Source organism: Armigeres subalbatus, chromosome 2, assembly GCF_024139115.2.
Source record: "Armigeres subalbatus isolate Guangzhou_Male chromosome 2, GZ_Asu_2, whole genome shotgun sequence".
Taxonomy (NCBI): domain Eukaryota; kingdom Metazoa; phylum Arthropoda; class Insecta; order Diptera; family Culicidae; genus Armigeres; species Armigeres subalbatus.
Window position 1 is genome coordinate 64,435,503 of NC_085140.1, and position 25,238 is coordinate 64,460,740.

A 25,238-nucleotide genomic window follows, 5' to 3' on the forward strand; every position below is an offset into this window, starting at 1 on the left:
TTTTTTTGAGTGTCAGTGCTCACTACTAGGAGAAGTTGATTAAGAATCTCAAAACTAGACCACGCAGTTTAACCATGACCGTTTTCATCCTATTCTTTAGTAAAGATTGTATGAGGGCATTTATGACGGGATGGGCAGAAATTTATTAAATTTATTTTCAGAAATTTGGACCTTTTCATAAATTTATGTTCTCCGAATGTATTTACGGACCATGTTGAATTCTGGAAAAAAAATTAGTTGAATCGTTGTTTCAACATGCCCCACACCACGCATTTCTATTTGCCCCGATAGGTTAAAAATGCGGATCAATTTCAAACGACCATATTTCAAAAATTAAAATGAGATTTTCATTGATTTTTCATAATCATTATGCTTATTCAACATTGGTTGTTTGCTTACCATGCAAATTTGATTAAAAAACTATTCCAAACATTTGAGACCTGTTTCATTGGCACGTCAAATAGTTGGTTTAGATTTTGCAAAGGGTGGAAAATAAACAATGGCAGGAATTGCTTCTAGTAGCTGCAATATTCCGGGAATGGCAGTCAGAAGGTGCGTTGAGGGGAGTAGTTTGTTGAAAAAAATAATCAGGGCATTCGGTCATTTGAGATCTAAATTACAGCTTCTGTTTCAACTTACCCCGCATTTCAACTTGCCCCGGTGTTAATTAAATTGTTAGTTTCCAGACAAAATGCTATCTCTAATCGTCCCGAAATCTGCGTAAAAACGAGTTCAACAAAAATTGTTGTTTTTTTTCACAATTTTCAAGTTTTTCTTGATGATTTTGATAATCGTAGGGTTTCGACTTTTCGTTTCGATGAGACCAAAGCAAAAGTTTTTCGGGTCCAGGGAGAATCTGTGTTCATTGATTATTGTGAGGAACCTCTTCACACACCAATCTTTTCTTCGTAGCTAGCCTTGGAAGATATTGAGCTGGGAACCGGATTCATAGCGCTGGGTAAGATGCGCCAACGCGTGATTGGGTGGCAGCCAACCAACGCAAGGATGTGCAAGCTGAGGATTAAAGGCCGTTTCTTCAACTATAGCATCATCAACGTGCACTGCCCACACGAAGGGAGACCCGACGACGAGAAAGAAGCGTTCTACGCACAGCTGGAGCAGACATACGATGGATGCCCACTGCGGGACGTCAAAATCGTCATCTGTGACATGAACGCTCAGGTAGGAAGGGAGGAAATGTATAGACTGGTCATCGGACCGGATAGTCTGCACACCGTATCGAATGACAACGGCCAACGATGCATAAACTTCGCAGCCTCCCGCGGAATGGTAGTCCGAAGCACCTTCTTTCCCCGCAAAAATATCCACAAGGCCACATGGAGATCACCTAACAAAGAAACGGAAAACCAAATCGACCACGTTCTAATCGACGGTAAATTCTTCTCCGACATCACGAACGTCCGCACTTACCGCAGTGCGAATATTGAATCCGACCACTACCTCGTTGCAGTATGCTTGCGCGGCTACAAGACGGTAGACTAGCCCAAGAATACGCGCAGCAGCTGGAAGTGGCACTTCCAACGGAAGAGCAGCTAGGCGCAGCGTCTCTTGAAGATGGCTGGAGAGATATTCGAACGACCATTGGTAGCACCGCAACCGCTGCACTTGGCACGGTGCCCCCGGATCAGAGAAACGACTGGTATGACGGCGAATGTGAGCAGTTAGTGGAAGAGCAGAATGCAGAATGGACGAGATTGCTGCAACACCGCACGAGGGCGAACGAGGCGCGGAACAGACAAAACTCGATTTTCCGGAGGAAAAAGCGCCAGCAGGAAGATCGAGACCGTGAAGAGACGGAGCAACTGTACCGCGCTAATAACATACGAAAGTTCTATGAGAAGTTAAACCGTTCACGTAAGGGCCACGTGCCACAGCCTGATATGTGCAAGGACATAAACGGGAACCTTCTTACGAACGAGCGTAGGGTGATCCAAAGGTGGCGGCAGCTCTACGAAGAACACCTGAATGGCGATGTGGCAGACGAAGATGGCGGTATGGTGATGGACCTGGGAGAACGCGCGCAGGACATAATTTTACCGGCTCCGGATCTTCAGGAAATCCAGGAGGAGATTGGCCGGCTGAAGAACAACAAAGCCCCTGGGGTTGACCAACTACCAGGAGAGCTATTTAAACACGGTGGTGAGGCACTAGCTAGAGCGCTGCACTGGGTCATTACCAAGATTTGGGAGGAGGAAGTTTTGCCGCAGGAGTGGATGGAAGGTGTCGTGTGTCCCATCTACAAAAAGGGCGATAAGCTGGATTGTAGCAACTACCGCGCAATCACATTGCTGAATGCCGCCTACAAGGTACTCTCCCAAATTTTATGCCGTCGACTAGCACCAATTGCAAGGGAGTTCGTGGGGCAGTACCAGGCGGGTTTTATGGGCTAACGCTCCACCACAGAACAGGTGTTCGCCATTCGCCAAGTACTGCAGAAATGCCGCGAATACAACGTGCCCACACATCATCTATTCATCGACTTCAAAGCCGCATATGATACAATCGATCGGGACCAGCTATGGCAGCTAATGCACGAACACGGTTTTCCGGATAAACTGACACGGTTGATCAAAGCGACGATGGATCGGTTGATGCGCGTAGTCCAAGTTTCAGGGGCATTCTCGAGTCCCTTCGAAACCCGCAGAGGGTTACGGCAAGGTGATGGTCTTTCGTGTCTGCTATTCAACATCGCTTTGGAAGGGGTAATACGAAGAGCAGGGATTAACACGAGTGGTACAATTTTCAATAAGTCCGTCCAGCTATTTGTCTTCGCCGATGACATAGATATTATGGCACGGGAAGCTAAGCGGATCGAACTAGTCATCAACACGTCGAAGACAAAGTACATGATAGGAAGAGGTTCAAGAGACGACAATGTGAGCCACCCACCGCGAGTTTGCATCGCACGGGTAAAAATCCGGAGCCAAAAAGTGTCAAAATGAGTCATGATTTCAAGAAAAATGTGTGTTTTTATGTTATGAAAATACACCATGAAAAAAGGTCATGAAATCATGACTCATTTTGCCGTAACGCAAGCTTGGCGTTACGTTTTTGATATTTTATGACGAAATCTGGCAAAATGAGTCATGATATCATGAAGTATGGACTCCGGGACCATGAACTGAAGTCATGAAAACAGAATCATACTTCATGAATCTGGAATCTACCATTTATGGTTCAGATGTTTTTAACGAAAAGTGGAAATTTGGGTCATGATATCATGACGCATGCACACTGAAACCATGAACTAAGGTCATGATCGTAGATACATATTTCATGCATCTGGCATCTGTCATTTATGATCCCAGGGTGTCAGTTCAAATCTCAGAATATAAATCATGAGTTGAAATCATGCATAACTGACTAGCTGACAGCTAAAACAGCTAAGAGGGAACAGAGAAGTACAGATATTATTTTCAAGCAAATCTGATTCAAAATGCATTTTGTAACCAATTACCACTCAATCTATTTCAACAAATTCCTTCAAACAGTTCTGCTTCTTATTGTACATTTTCCATGATTTAGTTTAGGCAGAACCTTATTATTTACAAATATTCGAACTATATATCTATTTGAGCCTGCGTAATCATGGAAATTATTGTTATTATGAATTTAAAACTACTGTGAAATTGATTTTGTGTTTTATTTTCATGCTCCAGATAGTTTATGCTTTTGGCTTGTACTGATTAAATTAAGATAATAGATGCCAGTTTGTTAAAAACAGTAATGGATCCAAACCACGGAGCTGAGAATAACACCCATAGAATGTACATCGGCATCAACCGAGTCAATAGTCAATCATCAATTTGTTTCGCAGAAATTTTGATCTCCATATTTCTTTGCCCGCTTCGGGAAGAAATTAGATCGCATTTAGCGATCTATGGCAAAGAAGATCAGTGTATATATATAAACTTCCCTAACAACGTAATCGCTAGAAGATACTACGGATCGGAGATCGGCAACATGACAACTTCATGCCAGGTAAAGGCTGCCTTACACCTCGGGAATTTGGTCCGCGGATTTTTCCCCCATGTATTTTTGCATAAGCGATGTTTTCGGGATTTGGGCACGGAAAATCAGAATCCCGGCCCCATTTAAAATGCACGGGGATCAAAATCCGGCGGAAAATTTTCCCGAGGTGTAAGGTGGCCTTTAAGCATGAAAAGAATGATAAGACAAACCAAAAATCGCACTTCTTCGATGAAGCGGAAGTCGTGATAGGACTTGAACGGTCGATTTAATGTAAAACGCTTCCACTAGTTCTGGATTATTAGGCGGGTATCAGCTCATATTTGCAATGGTGAAGGAAAACAAATAAAACCAAAATATTTTGATAATCGCACTAACAACGGAACAATTTCCACTCCAAATCGAGAATATATTTGTGATGCAAAATTGTTAAAGCTATTTATCAATCGGTTAATCGAACGTTTTATCTATATGGGTGAAATTGGGTGAAACACCAAAGGAATTTCAGCACACAAACGGCACTCTGAATCACGAAAACTTAGCACGTGAAATTAACATGACTTCAACACATGATTGTAAATTTTCTTCTTTTTTTCAATATAACGTATTAAATATAAATATTAAAACTTAAAATTGATTCGAACTTATCTGGATCGGTATACTTAGCAGTAAATATTTAAAATAAAGCAGGAACGAGCACGAGTAACAGGGAAAAACTGCTTCCTGGGTACAGTACAGCGTCGCCGTGTCATAGTTGGATTTCGGAACAGCGTGTATCAATCGGAATTCTTGCGGCGTACACCGCTAGAATTGGTCCGCAGCTACCAGATTGGATCCGTGAATAGAATAGTCAGAATTGCGGACAGCAGCACCTCGATGCAAGCACGAGCAGGATCAATTCTGTAAACATTCTCTGAATTTGTCGGTTTAGTTCGATACAGAACCAATGGATGAACAACGGGAGAATGACCGTGAAGCCCAGGTATAACCAATCGTAGTGGCGTAGGTCTGAGTCAGGTCAGGGCGGGCACATGTACTGCTTGTCCACTCGGAAGCCTCGCATACAAGCACCGCATTCGCCATAGGATGAGTTTTCCAGAAGAGTCCGTCCATATGTAGTATAGTCTGGGGCACTCTTCCATTGTTATATGCATACACATAAACCGATAAAAATCGCGGATCCAAGATTATTAATATTTTCTTATAACTATTGAACTATTTAATTATTTGAAAAAAAATGACGAAAACACGACCCGAAAACATCTGCAAGGGACGCCTTGACAGAAATGAAATGAGAAAAAATTGACACGTTTGCGTAACGCTGATATTTTTGACGTATTTTCATGACTCTAAGTCATGTTTTCATGACTCTTGGTCATGATTCCATGACTCATAGTCATGTTTCCAAGACTCAGTGTCATTTTTCATGACTCAGCTGCATGATTTCATGACTCGGAGTCATGAAAACATAACTCAATATCATAATATTTTATTTTAGAAAATGCGGCTTGCTTTTTGATAACGCTTCTGGCGAGTATGAACTAAATTCAAGAAAAAAATGCAATTTTTCATCATGCTATACGTCGTTTGGGTCATGATATCATGAATTGTAGTCATGATATCATGACCCAACCGGTTTTATGAAATCATGACTTTTTATTCATGAATTCGGTTGCGGATTTTTACCCGTGCGGTGGTGACGAAATCGAGGTGGTAGAAGAATTTGTGTACTTGGGCTCACTGGTGACTGCCGAAAATGACACCAGCAGAGAAATTCGGAGACGCATAGTGGCTGGAAATCGTACGTACTTTGGACTCCACAAGACGCTCCGATCGAATAGAGTTCGCCGCCGTACCAAACTGACAATCTACAAAACGCTCATTAGACCGGTAGTCCTCTACGGACACGTGGAGGACCTACGCGCACTTGGAGTTTTTGAAAGGAAAGTGCTGCGTACCATCTATGGTGGGGTGCAGATGGCGGACTGTACGTGGAGGAGGCGAATGAACCACGAGTTGCATCAGCTGCTGGGAGAACCATCCATCGTCCACACCGCGAAAATTGGACGACTGCGGTGGGCCGGGCACGTAGCCAGAATGTCGGACAATAACCCGGTAAAAATGGTTCTCGACAACGATCCGACGGGTACAAGAAGGCGAGGTGCGCAGCGGGCAAGGTGGATCGATCAGGTGGAAGATGACTTGCGGACCCTCCGTAAACTGCGTGGTTGGCGACGTGTAGTCATGGACCGAGCCGAATGGAGAAGACTCTTATATACCGCACAGGCCACTTAGACCTTAGTCTGAATAAATAATAATAATTATCACCGATCATGCCATAAGCAAACAAATCATCATATCAACGGTGACCAAAAATCCATACGGTAGCGAAAATCTCAGCCAATTAACCCTCACCCGTACACAGTTAACGATTACAACAGAAATGGTCCAATGGCTCAAAAAGACTCACGGACATGTAGATCGGTCGCCGAGAACGATTTGAATGGACCACAGTTGAACTACGAGCTAACAGGACAAGGAACATCGGTTTTGGAAGCGCTTGCACCGCACCGGAGGGAATATTATTAGCGGAATAGAATAGATCTGTCGTCGGAGACTAGACTCCATAATGACTCAAGCATCACAAAATAAAATATTTTTTCATGTGAAATTTCAAAAAAAAAGTAAGATATTACAGAATTGAGACCCATATGGGCGCAACCCGAGTTAATCTGCACCTGCGGGAGCACACAATGTTGGCTTTGGGGGAGTTTATAGTAAATATTAGTGCACAATTTTAAGAGACTGTGAAGGTGTTCGGCCGTAAGGCACACTATTTTTATGCACACATACACGCTCCCATCCACACATATCGCTTAAATAGACGAAAAGAAATGTTGCATTTGGGCAAAGCTTCTTAGTTTTCGACCAATACAGAATCTTTGGCTCTCGATTGTTTACCTGTTGAAATTGTGAAGACCTTCAGTCGATTGGGAGAGATTTTTTCCTTCGGAGTATGATGGATCTGCTGTCGGAAATTATATTATCGTATCATGGCCAAGCCGTGTTAGCTGAAGCACTCATCGAGGACGTGACGCTGAACGTCATGAGAAAGAAGGCAGAGCAGTTTTGATGCTGAATAGCTCAAATGCAAGAATCAAAGGGCTTAGAAATCATGAAGAGCGTCGGAGTAAAAGTATGACATTATCTCGAAGAGGTGGAAAAACTCCGCTTCGTCTGTGATTGGAAGAAGCTTCTTCTTCTTCTTCTTCTTCTTATTGGCATTACATCCCCACACTGGGGGACAGAGCCGCCTCGCAGCTTAATGTTCATTAAGCACTTCCACAGTTATTAACTGCGAGGTTTCTAAGCCAAGTTACCATTTTTGCATTCGTATATCATGAGGCTAACACGATGATACTTTTATGCCCAGGGAAGTCGAGACAATTTCCCATCCGAAAATTGCCTAGACCGGCACCAGGAATCGAACCCAGCCATCCTCAGCATGGTCTTGCTTTGTAGCCGCGCGTCTTACCGCACGGCTAAGGAGGGCCCCTGGAAGAAGCTATAGAACTTATTTTTGTAGTGGCTTAGAAAGTATATAAACTGTTTTACCACAATTGGCTTACGGCGAAAATGAAATATTAAGTTATCCTCCAATCACATACATCAAACAATCTGAATAGTAACCGCATCATAAAATTGCGACATTGTCACCACAATTATTCCCATGCCCATCTGCAGCATCAGTCTGTACGTGGCGGAAATTGAATTGGACATCGTGCACTTAGCACATGCAAAACCACAAACCAGCCCGTCATTTTTGTCTCGCTCACACTCTCTGGCATCCATTCATCACGATTCTGTCACACGTAACCGCATGCTACCGCCGCCGCCAAAAAAAGCGCGGATCCGCATTTGCTCAATTTGTGACCATTACGGCAAACGCTACCGGTAACGAAGCGCGCGATACGCTAGCCCGCCGAACAGCTTTTATCGATACCTACATAAACATGCACACTTGGCTTAGTACTGGCGGTCAGTAGTAAATTCTCGTGGCACTAAACACGATATGTTCGTTACGATGCAGGCCTGTACAGAGTGTTGATTAATCCAATCAATTATTCCAAGCACTTGACGCCGATGACACGGAGAGTTCAACCGCCTGATGTAGCGATGACCGCCATCATATGTTATGTATGTAAGCTGCTTGAAACTGGAAACAGATAGCAGTAAGGGAAAAGTACAATCCCACATCATAATGCGATGAATGATCGCAGAAAAATAGCATTTCTCAAAGAGTTGGTTTTCAAGACGACGATTTCCTCTCGAGACAACAATCCGAGACGACAGATGTTGCACAGGTTTTCACCTTTTGGTCACCCACAAATACTTACCACGGTTTACAAATAGTGAAAACGGCTAAATTGAATTTGGACCAGGGCCAAATCTATTTAGCGCAAATAAACGATAAACTTAGGACGGCTACAACCGAAGGTCGAACGAGTGCGATTTTAATGTGTCCGAGCTGCGCTTGGTTGCCGAACAAAATAAACGATTTCCAGTGGCGTCTAGTGAGCACAAAGCCCTGTTCTTGACGATTTCTTGGCGGTGGCTGATTTACAAGCGATCCGGTATTATACTGCCTTACATCAATTAGCGCTACGAATTATCACCAACTAAATTTGATTTCCCCACCATCCGAGATCAGCAACTCGGACGATAGATCTTCATCCGCCCGTACAGCGACATTTAGAGAGTGCTAAATTGGAAAATTACCTGATAATATCACAATTGATGCTATTAGCATAAAGCTGCCACTTCTCGGGTCCGCCGCGGCCCTCCTCATAGTTGCGTCTGCTGCTCTGCTGTTCTGTATGTGGCACTATCCGAACCCGCGTCTAGCCGGTGGACGACGACGGTCGTGTGGATGGATATGCTGGATTTGCGTGTTGATCGCACGCCAACTTTTCTCGCCCCACACCGGCAATTGGGCGTTTTTGCACTTTCGGTCGGACTCGGTCAGTCAGTTGCTGTTTGGGGGGTTTCCGTTTTTCACGCGTTCGTAACAATCAAAAACACTTCGCACAATCAACCGCAGAATGGTGGCTCCACATAGCATGGAAATATTTATCATTACCAAATAGGTTCACTTTATTGGTCTGGCGTGCCTGGTTCGGGGGTCGCGTCGCTGTCGTTGCCGATCTGTGCTCTGAGCTTTGATTAGATGCATTAGCATTACCCGCCGTACCGAACGAAGAGTATCGCCCGCATATATGGTTTAGTTGAATTAGGCCCCTCGCAAGTCTAACGTCAACAAAACCGGCCGGCATATACGTACGTGACATCATTTGGTGCTAGGGAATCAGATTGGATTTTCTTGACTGCGCTACATACATCCTGTAGTCTAACCGGATGAATAAGATCTTGACCGATAAATTCTGATGTTCAGAAGTACGGGCAAACATTATGGTTCATTAAGATGTGTATATCCAGTTGTCTGGGTGTTGAGATAATGTTATAATGGAAAAAATAAACTAAATCGTAAATTACAGCAATCTGCATGTATCAATTTCAACACGGGTGTGTATTTTTCCTCAAAATGAATATAAGTGCGTTGTTGCATACAATAAATGGGTATGCAAACAATACAACCAAAAACTTGGGCAAAAACAAGTCACATTACATGTGCCACGTGCTCAAATCGTAGGTGTTATTTGATTATTGCGGCAAAACTGAAGGTCGGTTCATCTCATTGCACATAAGATTTCCAGCGTCAAATCACTAGTCAGGAGAAAATTGGCCGACTTAAAATAAGAAAGTCTTTATGGTTTAACATCTACTGGAAAAGCTGCCAGCCTACTGGCAAGATTTCTGCATTATGTGATTACCAACATTTGAATTGAGCAGGTTTCTTGAAATGAGGGGATGGAAGGTTGGAAATCTGTAGTCATTCCAAGCATTCACATATTATCCGGTCAAAGTGTCATGTAGCGTCGACAGGACAGGTCGTCGAATAAACGTATGACATTTGCCAACCAGTTTTCTTCTTCAAAAGCTGCTGCTGTGTAAGAGTCTCGTGCCAATAACTTTTGCATATTTTTTTTCTGTTTCAACTTGTACGGTACGCAGTGCAAACATCTCTAAATCGAAATAAATTACCCGTACACCAAAGCCATGAAACCGTGCAGGCTGGTTCACTAATACCGCAGGTACTGATTTATTTATCTTAATTTCTGATTGAGCAGGGGATTGTAAAATTAATATCTGTCATCATAAGTGAAGAACTAATAATCACCTGAATTCATAGAAACTCTCGATCGTATTCGTATTGTTGTTTATCTCAATGTCCTTGTTATCTACCAAGAACATGTATGTAGATAAATGTAGTATTGTGTGGCATATACACACAGAATGTTTGTTCGACTCGTCACAGTTATGAAACATTGACAAGAATGTCAATTAAGTCAACATTAGCTTAGTAATTACTTAAGCACCTTGAATTCTCTTCCTTTCCTACTATATTCTTGTACTTCGTAACCTCGAGCAAACCGCAAGTATTGAAAATGGTGCCGTAACGTAATTAATGGATTTTCCCTTATGTATAAGCATCAAGATTAAAATAGTGAGCATCAGCATGAGCATGATTGACCGCCCACGGTTGCTATTCTGTTATTGCCAGGCCAGGCAAGCAATACCGGCGCCGGCCGTGTCCGAATGCAGGTCAATTGAGGAAATGGAAGGAAATGTTGAAGGAAGCCGACTAGACATCTGGACTTCCACAAGAAATCACTGATATATTGGATATAGGAGGTAGTGAGCGTAGCTAGGTTCGTTTTGGTAAACGTAATGCCGCGTGAAACGTGTAGTTAGTTTGATCGCAAAAAGCAAAGCAAAACAATGTCGATCTCTGGATCGTTCTGCGCTTCTAAAACACATTAGATCGCGCACTAATTATTTTCTTTTCGACCGCACGAGGCAAAACAAAGAACGTGGATCTCGATATCGCTCTGCGCTTCCAAACACTTTTTATCACGAGCAAATAAATTTACATTGCGACCGCAGAAGACAGAAAAAAATACGCATATCTCGAGATCGTTCTGCGTTTTCGAATACGCTAATAATTTTCTTTTCGATCGCACAAGGTACTGCGCTTCCAAAAGAGTTCGATCGTGCGTAAATTAATTTCCATTTCGATCGCACAAAGCAGAACAAAATAATGCGGTTCTCGAGATCGTTCTGCGCCTTCGAAATGCGTTCGAACGCGAGCTGTTTTTTTACCGCCCAAGGCAGAGCAAAAAATGCGGTTTTCAAGATCGTTCTGCGCCTCTAAAACACGATCGATCGTGCACTAATTCGTTTACATTTAATACATTTAAAATCACAAAATCACATAGGATTTCTCTCAATTTCCTAACTAAGGATATCCTACAACAAACGTACATTTGAATTGATATGAAATCATGTCCGTTTCCGTTTTATGAATAAAATTTTACAAATCAGTTAAAAAGCCGTTTCGTGCGTTTTGGCAGAACCCCGACCATATAAGGGATCATTCATGTCAAACGCAAAATTTTAAGAATATCAACAGAATAGAATTTTAATCATCCGTATTCTAATTTGGGAGTAGTGCTATTTTTACGTAGGGAATGTTTAAGGGTTTTGCAATATTCCTGGTAATACTGTTTTATGGTTACATATGGCCCAAAATTTTATTTACTTTCATATAGCATCGAGTATTCGAGAATGTTTCCAATATTTGTCATGATCTTTAAATGTTTATTTCCCATTGTTTTGAGGATTTGGCACGACATGTTTTTCAGCTATTACTTAAAGTTTTCTCTGAATATTTATACCTCTAAACGAGAATTAGAACAATTTCAAATTAATAGCGACCAGCCCAAAAAAACATAAACAAATATTTCGAGCTCTCGTTTTGCCTTTCTCGTATACAAAGTTTACATAAAGGCTATACTGCCGCTAATCGCAAGTCGAGTACATCGAGCATTGGTAATTTTCAGTTATCACCATATTTCACTTTATTTTCACATGTACTATGAGTTATGTTATTCTTTACGAGATGTTTGTTCTAGAAAAGTGGGAAAAAATATCAAGTCAAATTTTCCCAAATGGAAAAGTAAGCGCAAGTCAGTCACATCGAGTAAAACTATACTCCCTTCGCAAAATATCATTCAAATTGTTGTTTTTGTACAATATCTTATTCCATTAGTTCAATACTAGTGCTTAGAATGCATATCGAAAACATATCCAAAATGTTCTATTAGGCAGCACTGAACCTGTTGAGCGCACTGATGCTTATTATCCATCAAGATATAAAGATTAGACATCTTCATGTTTTCAAAAAGTACCAAAAATTCAACCGGTCAGCCCAGAATCAGAATTTTTATGCTAAATTATTCAGCTGATTCGGATAAAATTTCGAGGTGGTTCAAGTCGATTTAGTGTTTTTGCGCTATTTTCAATCTTGAATAAAATCTAACAAGAGATATAAACGCCACAAACTCTAAACGGAAGCTATTGGGGTGTTCTACAAGTCTTGTGAACATCGCGATTCATTCCGTTAACGTTTTGACCACGTTAAATTGATTTTGAAGCTCTTAGGTGCATAAAAATACTGTTTCCCTAGTCTTTGTACTACAAAATTCTTGAATTTATTACAATATAACATTTTGCTTATTTATTATATTATTATTTCCCTTTTTCCCCTGGACATTTGAGTAATATTATTTCCAACATGCAATTTACCGTTAAATTCTTAAAAATCAGAAGCTGAGTATTTGTCATAGATTTACACGTTAGGATTTCTTTAAAAAGGTCTAATAAAGATGGATTTCAAACTTAGTGGCTTCAGGGCTTTGATATATTTATGCCTATGTAGTTGTTATCATTTACCCATTAGATGATGATTAAAATAAACCGCGATTAGCATTTCTCCGAATGTTATTCACATGGAAGCTTGTCCTTTCAAATGGAACATATATACAGTTTCAGTAGAGCAATGATATTTTGTATTGAAATAATTGTAATGCAATGCTTACCTTTAAACATATAGCAATTATATTTGTCCCTGAGCTGGTAAAACCGAAGAAATTTTTTTATTGAAAAAACTTCCTTCGGATCCGACGGGATGGCAAAATCCAAGGACCTCTTCATCCGAGCTTATAGATAGGTACTGCGAAATACTACCACTCAGCTTAAATGGATGTTGATTACAGAATGGAAATCGTCATGGCAATGTTGGCGGTTACTTTTCTAATTCATGAAGATTGTAATCGCAAGTCAGTCATATTGAGTTTTTCAATGCGGCTAGGTAGGATTAAGTTCTTTCTTTATAAAGACTCATCAATTTGTTTCTGGGCGAGCGTGGTTCAGAGGTGAGAACTTAAGTCGAGGCTTCATTCGCGTGATGTCGAGACTTATGTCCAATCACTATTCACTAAACGCACATCTGTACAGAATAAACCTTGTCGATAGCAACTTATGTAGGTGCGGAGCCGGTTATGATGACATCGATCACGTAGTTTGGTTCTGCTCGGAAAACGACGTCTCCAGAGAGCAATTATTGGATACCCTAGTGACCCGAGGTAAACAAACCTTCCAGGAGATAAGAGGTGTTTTGGGGGATCGTGATGTGGTCTATATGCAAGCCATTTATAGTTTTCTTTGTTCCTCTGACATAAAAGTCTAATACTTTGTTTTTTTTTCTTTTCTTCGAAGTTTTTTTTTTTGTTTTGTCTCTGTCTTTCTGTCCCGTAGAGCGCCATAGCTCTGGCCGTCCGGAAGATGCTCCCATGCGAACCATTTTTCGAGCACGACGACACACCACATCGTCCCCGACGCCAAATGACCGGATGAGCTGCTGAAATTCCTTGATTATGATGATTCCCTGATTCCCGAATCCTAATCCCCATCCATCCTTAAACATTGTAAACCTAACCTCGAGTCACCACGAGTACGTTGGCTTATTTCCCTCTCTTACTAATTTAATAATAAGATTATGTCGATTGTACATAGCACAAAGAAACGTGGCTCCGTAAAGTGTTATACACGCCTGAGCCTACCAAATAAACGAACTTGGAAAAAAAAAGACTCATCAAACATGCATATTTTCAATGTGTTAAGGCAGTAGTTTGGGAAGAAATTCATTTAAACACAGTAATAAATGAAAATCAATGGAAAATCTTTGCGAGCCGTTTTCTCATTTGCATTTTTTCTCAGATGTGCTCGACTTGCGGTTAACGGCAGTATATGTTCGCTCCAGAAACGAACTTTTTATAGGAGGCCCGGAGACCCATAGTTTTATACACCGATCGACTCAGCTCGACAAATTGAAGTGATGTCTGTGTGTGCGCAAACTCACTCATTTTCCAGGCACAGGCGCTGTACTGCCGCTAACCGCAAGTCGAGCACATCTCTATATGGAGGCCCATATACAGATGTGCTCGACTTGCGGTTAGCGGCAGTGTAGTCCCTTCATCAATTTTCTCTAACATTTCACCACCTCATTGAACCGAGAGAAATCGATCAATACAGTTACGCCACTATAAAACAAAGCGCGAGAATTAATCACATAGTAAAAGGTGTATGTTTCACATAATTTGCCAGAATTTAATAACTGGAATGTAACTGCTCCTAAATGTGACTCATTGCACAATGGGAAAATTCGATTTTAAAGGTGAAACAAAATTATAACTTTCTTCACGAACAACTTACAGAAGAGATCAAGAGTTTATTCGAAAGAGAATTTTGCAAAGAATTCAGTGAGTGCTGTTTCATGGACGTGGAACGCTTCTGTATGTAGTTGTTGAGCTCGTTTTGCCCTAATGCCCCATATATCGTGAGTTTCCAAACTAGTTGTCATTTTATTTATTATTCACTGTGGATCCACAGAAGGGCACAAAATGTATTTTGTTGGTAAAAGTTAGAAATTTAAGGGATTTTGGGGTCAAATAAGCATCAAAATGCATTTCTCCCTTAACTTTTCAAAAGGACCTAAGTAACATTTTTTTCATGAATTAATTTGAATAGCGCAATCAACAGAAAAACATGAAAGCATATGATTGCAGTGCTCAAATTAATTCATGAAAAAATGTTACTTAGGTCCTTTTGAAATGTTAAGCGAGATTTTATGTGCAATTTTCATGTATTCTGTAAGAAAATAGTAATATTTACAGATAAGTGTTGATATTATTGTTTCAAAGTGTTGAACAGATATTGACAAATGTTAGCCGAACAAAAATTAATGAAATAAATCGTTTCACAAATGTTTTATTTGGTTATTTATTGAGTAAAAAACGATTTTAAAAAACTTTTGAATATCATCGATGCCAAACATTTCCAAACACACACTAAACAAGCACAGCACAACTAGACAAGAATAGTCATGTGTTATGAGTCTTGATGTGATCAAAGATAGGAGGTGATGGGAGATACTCTTTTTTCTTGCCTTTTTGCTCAAATTCCCCTGTGAAATAATATTGTTCAATAATTCTGAGCAAGGGAATGATGTAGTAATGTTAATTTAATTGATATTTTCCAATGATATAATGAAAATAACAAATAATCATATAATTCATTAAAAATATTCAAATATAGGGGATTTAGCGGTCATACAGCTTATTTAATGTAATTTTTTATACAAAATAGGATAACTTTTCTCACGATCGGAGCGACTCACAGGTAAGGTTAAGGGCTTATTCGAAAGCGAATTTTCCAAGAAATTCAGTGAGTGATATTTTATAGACATGTATGTAGTTATTGAGCTGGTTTTGCCCCAATGTCCCATACATCAAAATTTTTCCATATTTTGGTACTTTTATCTTACAAAAATTACACTGAAATTCTGTTTTCTTATTCATTGTAGATCCATACATAGCACTATACATATTTTGTTGGAAAAAGTTGTAAATTTAAGGAATTTTGGGGTCAGATAATCATCAAACTGCATCTATGTGAATTTTTCATATATTCTGTAAAAAATAATAATACCCAAGAAATCATTTGCACTATATTACGTCGAATGATCATTTGGGGTTAATATACGGTGATTTAAAAACTTGTAAGCATTGATGATGGTCAATTTTGGCGAAATCTACAGCCTATTGATTATTCAGATATTTACAGATAATAGTTGGTATTATTGTCATAATTTTTTTCAACAGAAATTGATACCATAAAAATACAAATATTCATATATTACATTTAAAATGGATTTTTAAGGCATTTTGGGACAAATAAGTGGAAAAATTCATTAATTATGTATTTTAAAAAAAAGGTTCTGGGCCCTGATCCCTTGTTTCTTTTCCAAAGCAATCTACGAATATTTGTTATTTTTATAGTATCATTGACAAATTATTATTGAATCAATGTTACTCCATCATTTCTTAACCCAGAATCATTGAGCTATATTATTACATAAGGGGAATTTGGGTGAAACGTAATGAAAAAATAATATTTCCTATCCATTCCTATCTATTATCTCATCGACTAATATATTTACTCTTATCTAGTTGTGCAAACGGGTTTGGTTTGGGAATGATTGGCATCGGCATTTTTCAGAAGCATTTAAAAAAATGAGGTTTACCCAATAAATCACAAAACAAAACACTTGTTTCACAAACATTCATCAATGTCTGTAGAATATTTTGGGAAAATAATAATATTTTTATTAATTTTTACAGAATACATGAAAAATTCACGTGCAATTTAATACTTATTTGACCCCAAAATCCCTTAAATTTCCAACTTTTACCAACAAAATATATTTAGTGCCCTTCTGTGGATCCACAGTGAAGAGATAAAGATTTTAGAGCAATGTCTTAAAGATAAAATGACAAATAGTTTGGAAACTCGTGATATATGGGGCATTAGAGCAAAACGAGCTCAATAACTACATACAGAAGCGTTCCATGTCCATGAAACAGCACTCATTGATTTCTTTGCAAAATTCTCTTTCAAATAAGCTCTTGATCTCTTCTGTAAGTTGTTCGTGAAGAAAGTTATCATTTTTTTCCACCTTTGAAATCGGATTTCCCCATTGTGCATTGGTCGTCACAATATGGGATTGTATCAAATGATGATACTACAGGGCTTAGCCAAAAAGGTTGAGATAGGAAAATTTCCTGGAAATTAAAATTCCCATAACTGTGCATAGAATTATCCGATTCGGATAAAACCGGAACCATCGGACGCGAACACTCTTCTAATGTTCTGCATCATCCAAAACCTCAGATTGGCCCTTTGCCACAGGAGAAGTTTCGGTTTTCTTTTCTTCAGCCTGTCAATTTATGTAACGTTCACTTTCATCATGTTTTATATTTTCCCCAGAAACTTGAACTAATATGCCGACCAATGCAATGTTGACTTTGTTTTCGATACCGAAAAGGGGGGCTACTTTTCAGAATTTGGAAAAATAAGACGTCACGACCAACGGGTAATCGCAGGATTTAACAACCGTCTATTAGTTTTCACCGATCCATTCGGCTCATTTTTGGCATATGTTCAATAACGGAATTGATTTGGAAGGGTATCGTAAGATGATGGTTTAACCCTTAAAGGCGCAAAGCGATTTTTTTAGAAATCGTCGGAAATATTTTTAACGTAAATAACCATTGATATTATTAACGTTAAACGTATAAACCGAAAATTAAATGCGCAATGTTGTTTTAAAACAACATTGCGCATTTAAGGGTTAAATGAAAATCAACAAACGGCAGCTCATACAAAAGTTTCAATTTAAATACCGTCGTTCGGAGTGACATTGGGCCTAGGGGGTAAGATTGGGCCAAAAACGGAAAATGTTTCAACTCCTTATATCTCAGAAACTGTTACGAATTTTGATGAAAACTTCGAACGGTTCGAAATTATATTAAAATTCACCTCTAGGAAATCACAAAACAAATTTCAAGAACTAATTGTGCTCGTACCCTAATGCTTGGAATTTAAATGTAAAACTATTGATGGAATGAATCCGTATTGAAAAAGTGTCAGTAATGCCCCACAAATATATTGCATAATTAGTTTTTAGATCGATGGATACCTGGTTATCATGTTACGATAGTCTGTTGTTGTTTTATCGAATTTTATGAATATTTATATAATGGTTCTGGTTTTTTTTAGCAACGAGCAATGCACGCTAAACAGGGGTGAGATTGGGCCAGGCCTTTAGTTGATTTGCCGTACATAGTTGGTAAGAGCCGTAATGTAGGCAATTATTTTTAATGAACGATTGAATCGTTAAATCGTCACCGCTAGAGATGTCGCAAATTAATCGATTATTTCGATTAATCGATTAATCGTTGTGATAATCGATTAATTTTGAATCGATTATTACCCAACGACTGTTCAACAGATTGAGACCGCTTGAAGAGTCCTTCGTCGGCGAATACCAAGCGGGTTTTCGTGAGGGCCGATCAACGACGGATCAAATGTTTACCCTGAGACAAATCCTTGATAAATTCCGGGAGTACAACTTGCAGACACATCATCTGTTTATTGATTTCAAGGCGGCGTACGATTCAGTGAAACGGAATTAATTATGGCAAATTATGCATGAACATGGTTTTCCTGCGAAACTGATACGGCTGATTCGTATAACGTTGCACGGATCGAAATCAAGTGAAAGGTTGCGGATTAAATATCGACGTCATTTGTTATCTTAGATGGATTAAAACAGGGTGATGCACTCTCGAACCTACTGTTCAATATAGCACTCGAGGGAGCGATTAGGAGAGCTGGTGTGCAAAGAAGCGGTACCATTATCACTAAATCGCATATGCTCCTGGGATTTGCGGACGATATCGATATTATCGGAATTGATCGCCGTGCCGTGGAAGAAGCTTTTGCGCCTTTTAAGAGGGAGACAGCGAGGATTGGACTCACGATCAATACCAGCAAAACGAAGTACATGGTCGCTGGCAATCAACGTGGGTTCATTAGTGGTGGTGGTAGCGAAATAGTGCTGGATGGTGAAAAATTTGAAGTGGTAGAAGAATTTGTGTATCTTGGAACATTAGTGACGTGCGATAATGATGTTACCCGCGAGGTGAAAAGGCGTATTGCAGCTGCAAATAGGGCTTATTACGGACTTCGTAACCAGCTTAAGTCCCGTAGTCTGCAAACGGAAACAAAACTCGCGCTGTATACTACTCTGATTCTTCCGGTGGCTTTATACGGCCATGAGACATGGACGTTAAAGGAGGCTGATCGGAGAGCTCTTGGAGTGTTTGAGCGTAAGGTGCTGCGGACAATACTCGGCGGTAAACAGGAGAACGGTATCTGGCGGCGTCGCATGAATCACGAATTGTACCAGGTGTACAAAGGGCTGGATATTATTAAGCTTATACAACACGGCAGACTACGGTGGGCTGGTCACGTTGTTCGTATGCCGGAAGAACGTCAAGCGAACATAATATTTAGTAGAGAATCTGGAAAAGGTCACAGGCTTCGTGGAAGGCCGCGTACACGATGGCTTTTTGCAGTTGAAGAGAACCTGAGGGCGCTCAATGTTCAGGGCGACTGGAAGCGATTGGCCCAGGATCGAGTCCAGTGGAGAAGGATACTCCATTCGGCGTAGGTTCATCGAAGAGCTGTAGCCCATCAAGTATCAAGTAAGTAAGTACCCAACGACTAATCGATTCAATAATCGAGAAGAATCAACAGTAATCGATTAGTTACTAATCGATTAATCGGGATTTTACGACATCATTAGGATGTCGCAAATTAAGCGATTACTTCGATTAATCGATTAATCGTTGTGATAATCGATTAATTTTTAATCGATTACTACCCAACGGTTAATCGATTCAATAATCGATAAGAATCGAGAGTAATCGATTAGTTACTAATCGATTAATCGAGATTTTACGACATCTCTAGTCACAGAACTACTTCGTTTGGCCCAATGTGGCCTCTGTGCGGGGCCAATTTTGAGAATGGGTCAATTTTGAACAACATATAACTTTGAAGAATTTCCCTCATTTATTATTTTTCCCCGCACAACCATAAATTTATAATTCAAGCTTGTGCCAAATTAACTAAAACTTGATTCCAATGTTAACTACTAGAGCTTTGTAACATTTACTTAGAGCATACCACATTTTGGCCCAATGACACCCCCGTTGGCGGTACGTACGTTATAAAGTAACAAAGAATTAGTGTTTTGAGTGGAAGATCAATATGGTATATAGTCAGTCTTGTAAGTTTCCCTTTTTGTTCATTTTTTTAATGGCGGGTTCTACTTATCTACGTAGTTATGCGTTCAAAGTTCGAACACCCGATCATAGGGCTGTCCCCTTATAGTATCTAGCATGATAATGGAACAGCTATGCTAAAAGTCCACGAGACGCTCCTGGTCTCTGGCAAAACTTCCGATGAAACTGTTCAATTTATTTAATTTGTAGATGTCCTTCGCAATTAATTTAATATTGAATGCAAACTATATCACAGAATTATTCGAATCTCGGTGATTTTAGACTCAAAATATGAATTTTAATTTTCTGCTCATCAATTTTTCTTAACACTTTGTAAACAAGATCTGTGAACTGTTAAAAACCTGAGGTTAAGTGAGAGTATGCATTGGTCTATGGAGAATTTAAAAACATCTCACTGAACTGCAGGCTTCGTCGATTCTTGCTTCACCACGCACTAGCTGAAGGTCAACCAACTGACGAAAAGGTCTTTTTCCGCTTGCAAGTTTAAAAACAGACAGGATGGTCAAAAAGGCCAGTGAACGATTGATGCTACTACTCTGGCTAGCCACCATTACCAAGCGTGGAAAGTTGGATATAATTTTGTAGTTGTTTCGCTTGAAAACGTATGGTTTCTTGTCGATTTTTCAAATGCTTTTGAAAAGGCTAATTCACATACATTGTATTTTATTTGTTTTGTGTTTGTCATTGCACGTATTTAAATATGTATATGCCTTTTCATTTTTTTAGAGACTGTACAAATCTATCTTCTATCTTCTTCTATATAGGGGAACTGTTCCGATTCCCATCACACTGCACATATATTCATCTCATCACAGAACAAAGAAATACAGCAACGCTCTCGTCGCTTCTTTTTGCTAACATGCGTGCTCACTGGTGAAAAAACTCAAAAATAAGAAACAAACCAAATTCATTTTCATTGCTTTGTTTTTGATAGGATTGAAATAGGAGCTATAGAATGAAGTGTCGAACCGATCCCCTACATAAAAATGAATTTCTGTCTGTTCGACCCTTATAGTCTCGGAAAGTACTGAACCGATCGGCGTGAAAATAATATTACATATTATGTATGAAGAGGTTATTGGGTCCGGGGAAGGTTCTTACAATGGTCCGAGACCCCTTCCCCCTTTGGAAAGGGGGGCTCCCATACAAATGAAACACCAATTTCTTTATAACTCGAGAATTAATCAACCAAATGGAACCAAATCTGCTATGTGGAGGTTTTCTAAGAGAAGATATGTTTTTGTGGTTTTGCTTTTGCTTCTCAATCTGGAGAGGGGGGGGGGGGGGTGGCTCTCGTACAAATGAAGCATACATTTCCGCATAACGCGGGAACTAATCAGAGAGAATGTGAAAAAATGTATTAAAATGATTCATACTGCTCACTAAAATTTTCATTATTTTTAATATATATGTGAAATGAGAATTAAGTTTGGTGTCAAAAGAACCCAAATTACATAATATGACTGGATCTTTAGTTGTCACCTGTACTCTTTCGGATTCTCTCAAAGTACTCCCGACCTGTAACTCTTTTGACAACCGTTTGGCTCACATTCAAAGCATCACTGCTGTTGTCTGTCGTGTGCTTGTTTTTATTTGACTGCGTGGAGAATTAATGGCAAAAGGAAGCATTTGGGTACCATTCTGTCTGGCGTGTTCTGTAGTACATACACTTGAAGCAGATTGATCACATTGATATAAAAATTTCAACATATTCGTAAAGAATTGTATTAAAAAATCTCTTGACGTGACTAACAACTGTTGCAAAGTTTATTTAGTTTCTTTCGACATTTATGCTTATACGCTTGTGCAAGCATACCTTCGACAGCCGTGCAAAAATGCTGAGAGACTGAGTCAATGAAATCAATTATTTTGTGAGAGTGAATCAAATATGATTCATAATATATGAAGAAATATGACTTATTCGTTGAACCACTAGTCATTGGTTTCGAAAATCAGAAATAACTTTGTGTCCTAAAAGTTGTCTTTTTTTGTATTTAATGGGTCTACTGTTACTCTTGACACGATTTCAGTTTAGTTATGCATACACAACTAAAAGATGGGGTGACCGAAAAAGCTTAACATTCTCGGTATAAAACAAGCGAAGCTATACACCGTCCTAGCACATTGGTCCAAAGTTCATTAAGAGCTAGTTCACGAGAAACGCGACCCCGAAACGATGTTCTGCGATCTATATGATTTTTTAAGGGATTTATTCATGTATGTGAAAGAAGTCGTTTTGTCATTTTTCAGATTTTTCCATAATGAGGAAGTGGGCTAAGATGGTCATAAATATTATGGTGGAAAAATCATCAATGAAAAAAACAGTTACTTGGTGAATGACCAAATTTGCACAAATGTTGCATTCTTTTGCTCAATGGCACTTTTTGGCAAATAGAAAAAATGGTAAATTTCTCAAAGTGTAGGTAACCACCAGTATTCTGCCTAGCCTGATTTATCGAATTTTGAAGTGGAATGCTGATTTATTGGAATTATTAAAACGATGCATTGTAATTACATGAATGAATGAATCAATTTATAGAACTCCATTCCACACTATTTTATTTAAATAATATAATACTATTGCAATCATGTTTAGTTAACATTTAATTGAGTGACGTATTATTACTTTGATGTATATTTTTAATTCTACTTTCTTATTCAAAAATATTCTTGAAAAAGACGAAGGATTTGAAATTTGTGCATTTGCATTCCATTCAAGCCATTCCGTTTGAGAAAAAAATCTTTGGCAAATTTGGGATTCCTACACTTCATTTTTAATGTTTTAGTCCAATATTTGATGATTTTAGTTCTTGGACTATTCATGTGGAATTATTATTGCTACGCCATTTTCAAATGTTAGCCTCAATCGTCCACCTAAATAATAATTAAAAAACACCTTGAACAAAATGTAAAATTACATAATCGTTTAAAATTACACGATCGTGTAAAATTAAACGACTGAAAAAATACATTTGAAACTGCATGTTATGACTCTTTTTCCCGTTAATTTTCATGCTCCAGATATGTGCATGAAAATAAACGTAAATTTACAGGAAAATTAGTACTGTGAAGTTGATTTCAATATCAGTAGAGTTTCAAAAATAGCATAAGGCAATTATAATAGTTGTAAGATTATCAGTCTGTGCAGCTTAAGCTGAAGATGGAGTAAAAAAAAAATCTAACTCTGCAGCCTTTTCCGCAGCATTCGAATGTTTCATTTTTCGATTACTGAAGATTTTAAGGTGTCGGAAAAGTAATTTTTATTAATATTGAACTATGAATACTTCTATCGGAGATTACCATTGGAACTATAGTAATGTGCATTATTCATATCCATTTAGTGCACTAAGGGCACCCGTTAAATTTCGCAGGATTGAGGACAATATGTCTGTTTTTCCGATATGGAATCCAGATTTGTCAGGAACAAATCCCTTATTTCAACTCATATTTTTTACGATTATACAAATTATACGATCACAGAAGGTATATGATTGAGAAAGATGGCGATTTAATTTTACATCGCTGATTGGCCATATTAGAGATTGTTTCGAAATCAGTACAACATTAGCCAAAGTATCAGTGGAAACTCAAAATCATCGGGAAAGCTAAGTATAGTCAACAGGAAAATTGAGCTTAGAAACTTCATTTTTCAATTACTTACGATACTTTCCTATTGATTATTGTGATTTTAATTTCATCATATGGTTAAAACCAAATTTGAGTACTCTACGAATAAAAATTGCTACACAGGTTGAAATCGCTCATTCGACTCATGAATTACTCTTGTGGACTTGAACATAAAGCTGAAATTATTTTATGTTGCCCTGATATGTGGTATAACGTTGTCCAAGTTATTCAGCGACATTCTGCGGCTTCGTTAACAGCAATAAAATTCAGCTGCTGGGAGACACACATTGGTCAGCTTGACCTAATTGAAGTTCTAAACAAACATAAGCAAAACTAAAAATACGCAACAGTTCTCTTATTCCAATCACAGGATGTGATAAATGAATCACTCTAACCAATCAACGACTCTGACTTTGAACTCGAACAGCGACCGAACCAGTGCAAAAACCGCCAGTCTTCATTAACATTCCGCCATAGAATCAATAAAAGTCCAATTATCCTGCATTGTCACGATTCCCCTTTAATCAAACACACGGCACTCTCCGTTGCCATTCCCGGTACTGACACTATGGCGGTACTTTTTCTTTCGTGCAAACCTTCAACCGTTCGAGGGCACTTTTCACTTTCACTTGCGCTTTTTTTTTCCACATCCACCCACTGACAGACTGGCTTAAATAACTGCCCACCGCAAGCGTCGGCGGCAACAACACAACACCAAATCAACTGAACTGACCACCGCAATTTTCACCTGGTTAACAATGCGCTGCTGATTTCCGCGTTATACTCGAACAAGCAACGATTTTTTTCTTCCAGAACTAATTTAAACTGTTTCGGAACTAAAAACTTCCATCAACGGTCCGAGTACCTTTGCTGAATTTCGTTCCTCAAAAGAGGGCACCATTCGCGATCACGTCCAACCGTAGACTGAGCGATGTTCTTCGCCAAACGACATTTGATAAAGGGCGATGATGGCTTTCCTCGTTTGGTTAGTTAGAACTTACAGTTCCCTGAAACAGTCACTAGATCTACACATAGGTAGGCAGTCTAACAACCGATGCGATGGACGGCGATGACAACGGCGACGATGGGAACGAACCAGCTGATGTCCTCCTCCGATCCAGCCGCGCGCGGTGACAGAATGACCAACACTAAAGGCTGTGGCGGCTGCCACCCCATCGCACAAGTAAGTGGCGACCGTTCGAGTCCGATCGAGTGGCCATGCGACTGCCTTTTGTTACAGTAGTTCCCCAAGTGGTGCATGTGTGGGATATTAAACTAGCCACTTCGTCTTGTAAGGTTTTATTTCGCGATGTTGGTGACACTTTTCTTTTGAAATTTTGTTGTGATGAATGCTTGTAAAAGACGGTACATGTTCGTTGCTTGCATGTA

The 25,238-nt window shown here is 39.4% G+C and overlaps 1 protein-coding gene across 13 annotated transcripts in view; it reads right to left on the reverse strand.

Moving 5' to 3' along the window:
- Positions 1 to 25,002, reverse strand: part of LOC134208761 (carbonic anhydrase 2) — a 112,551-nt gene extending 87,549 nt beyond the window's left edge. Inside the window, exons 1-2 of one of the 13 annotated variants that reach the window (XM_062684681.1) lie at positions 24,598 to 25,002; positions 8,770 to 9,099 (exon numbers count right to left, since the gene is read on the reverse strand). In XM_062684681.1, coding sequence (XP_062540665.1) covers positions 8,770 to 8,839 — 70 coding nt within the window. In that variant the 5' untranslated portion in view covers positions 8,840 to 9,099; positions 24,598 to 25,002. Of the gene's footprint in view, positions 1 to 8,769; positions 9,208 to 24,445 lie in introns of all 13 variants that reach the window. The other 12 variants (XM_062684677.1, XM_062684671.1, XM_062684669.1 and 9 more) reach the window with 12 other exon arrangements.
- Positions 25,003 to 25,238: the final 236 nt, after the last annotated feature.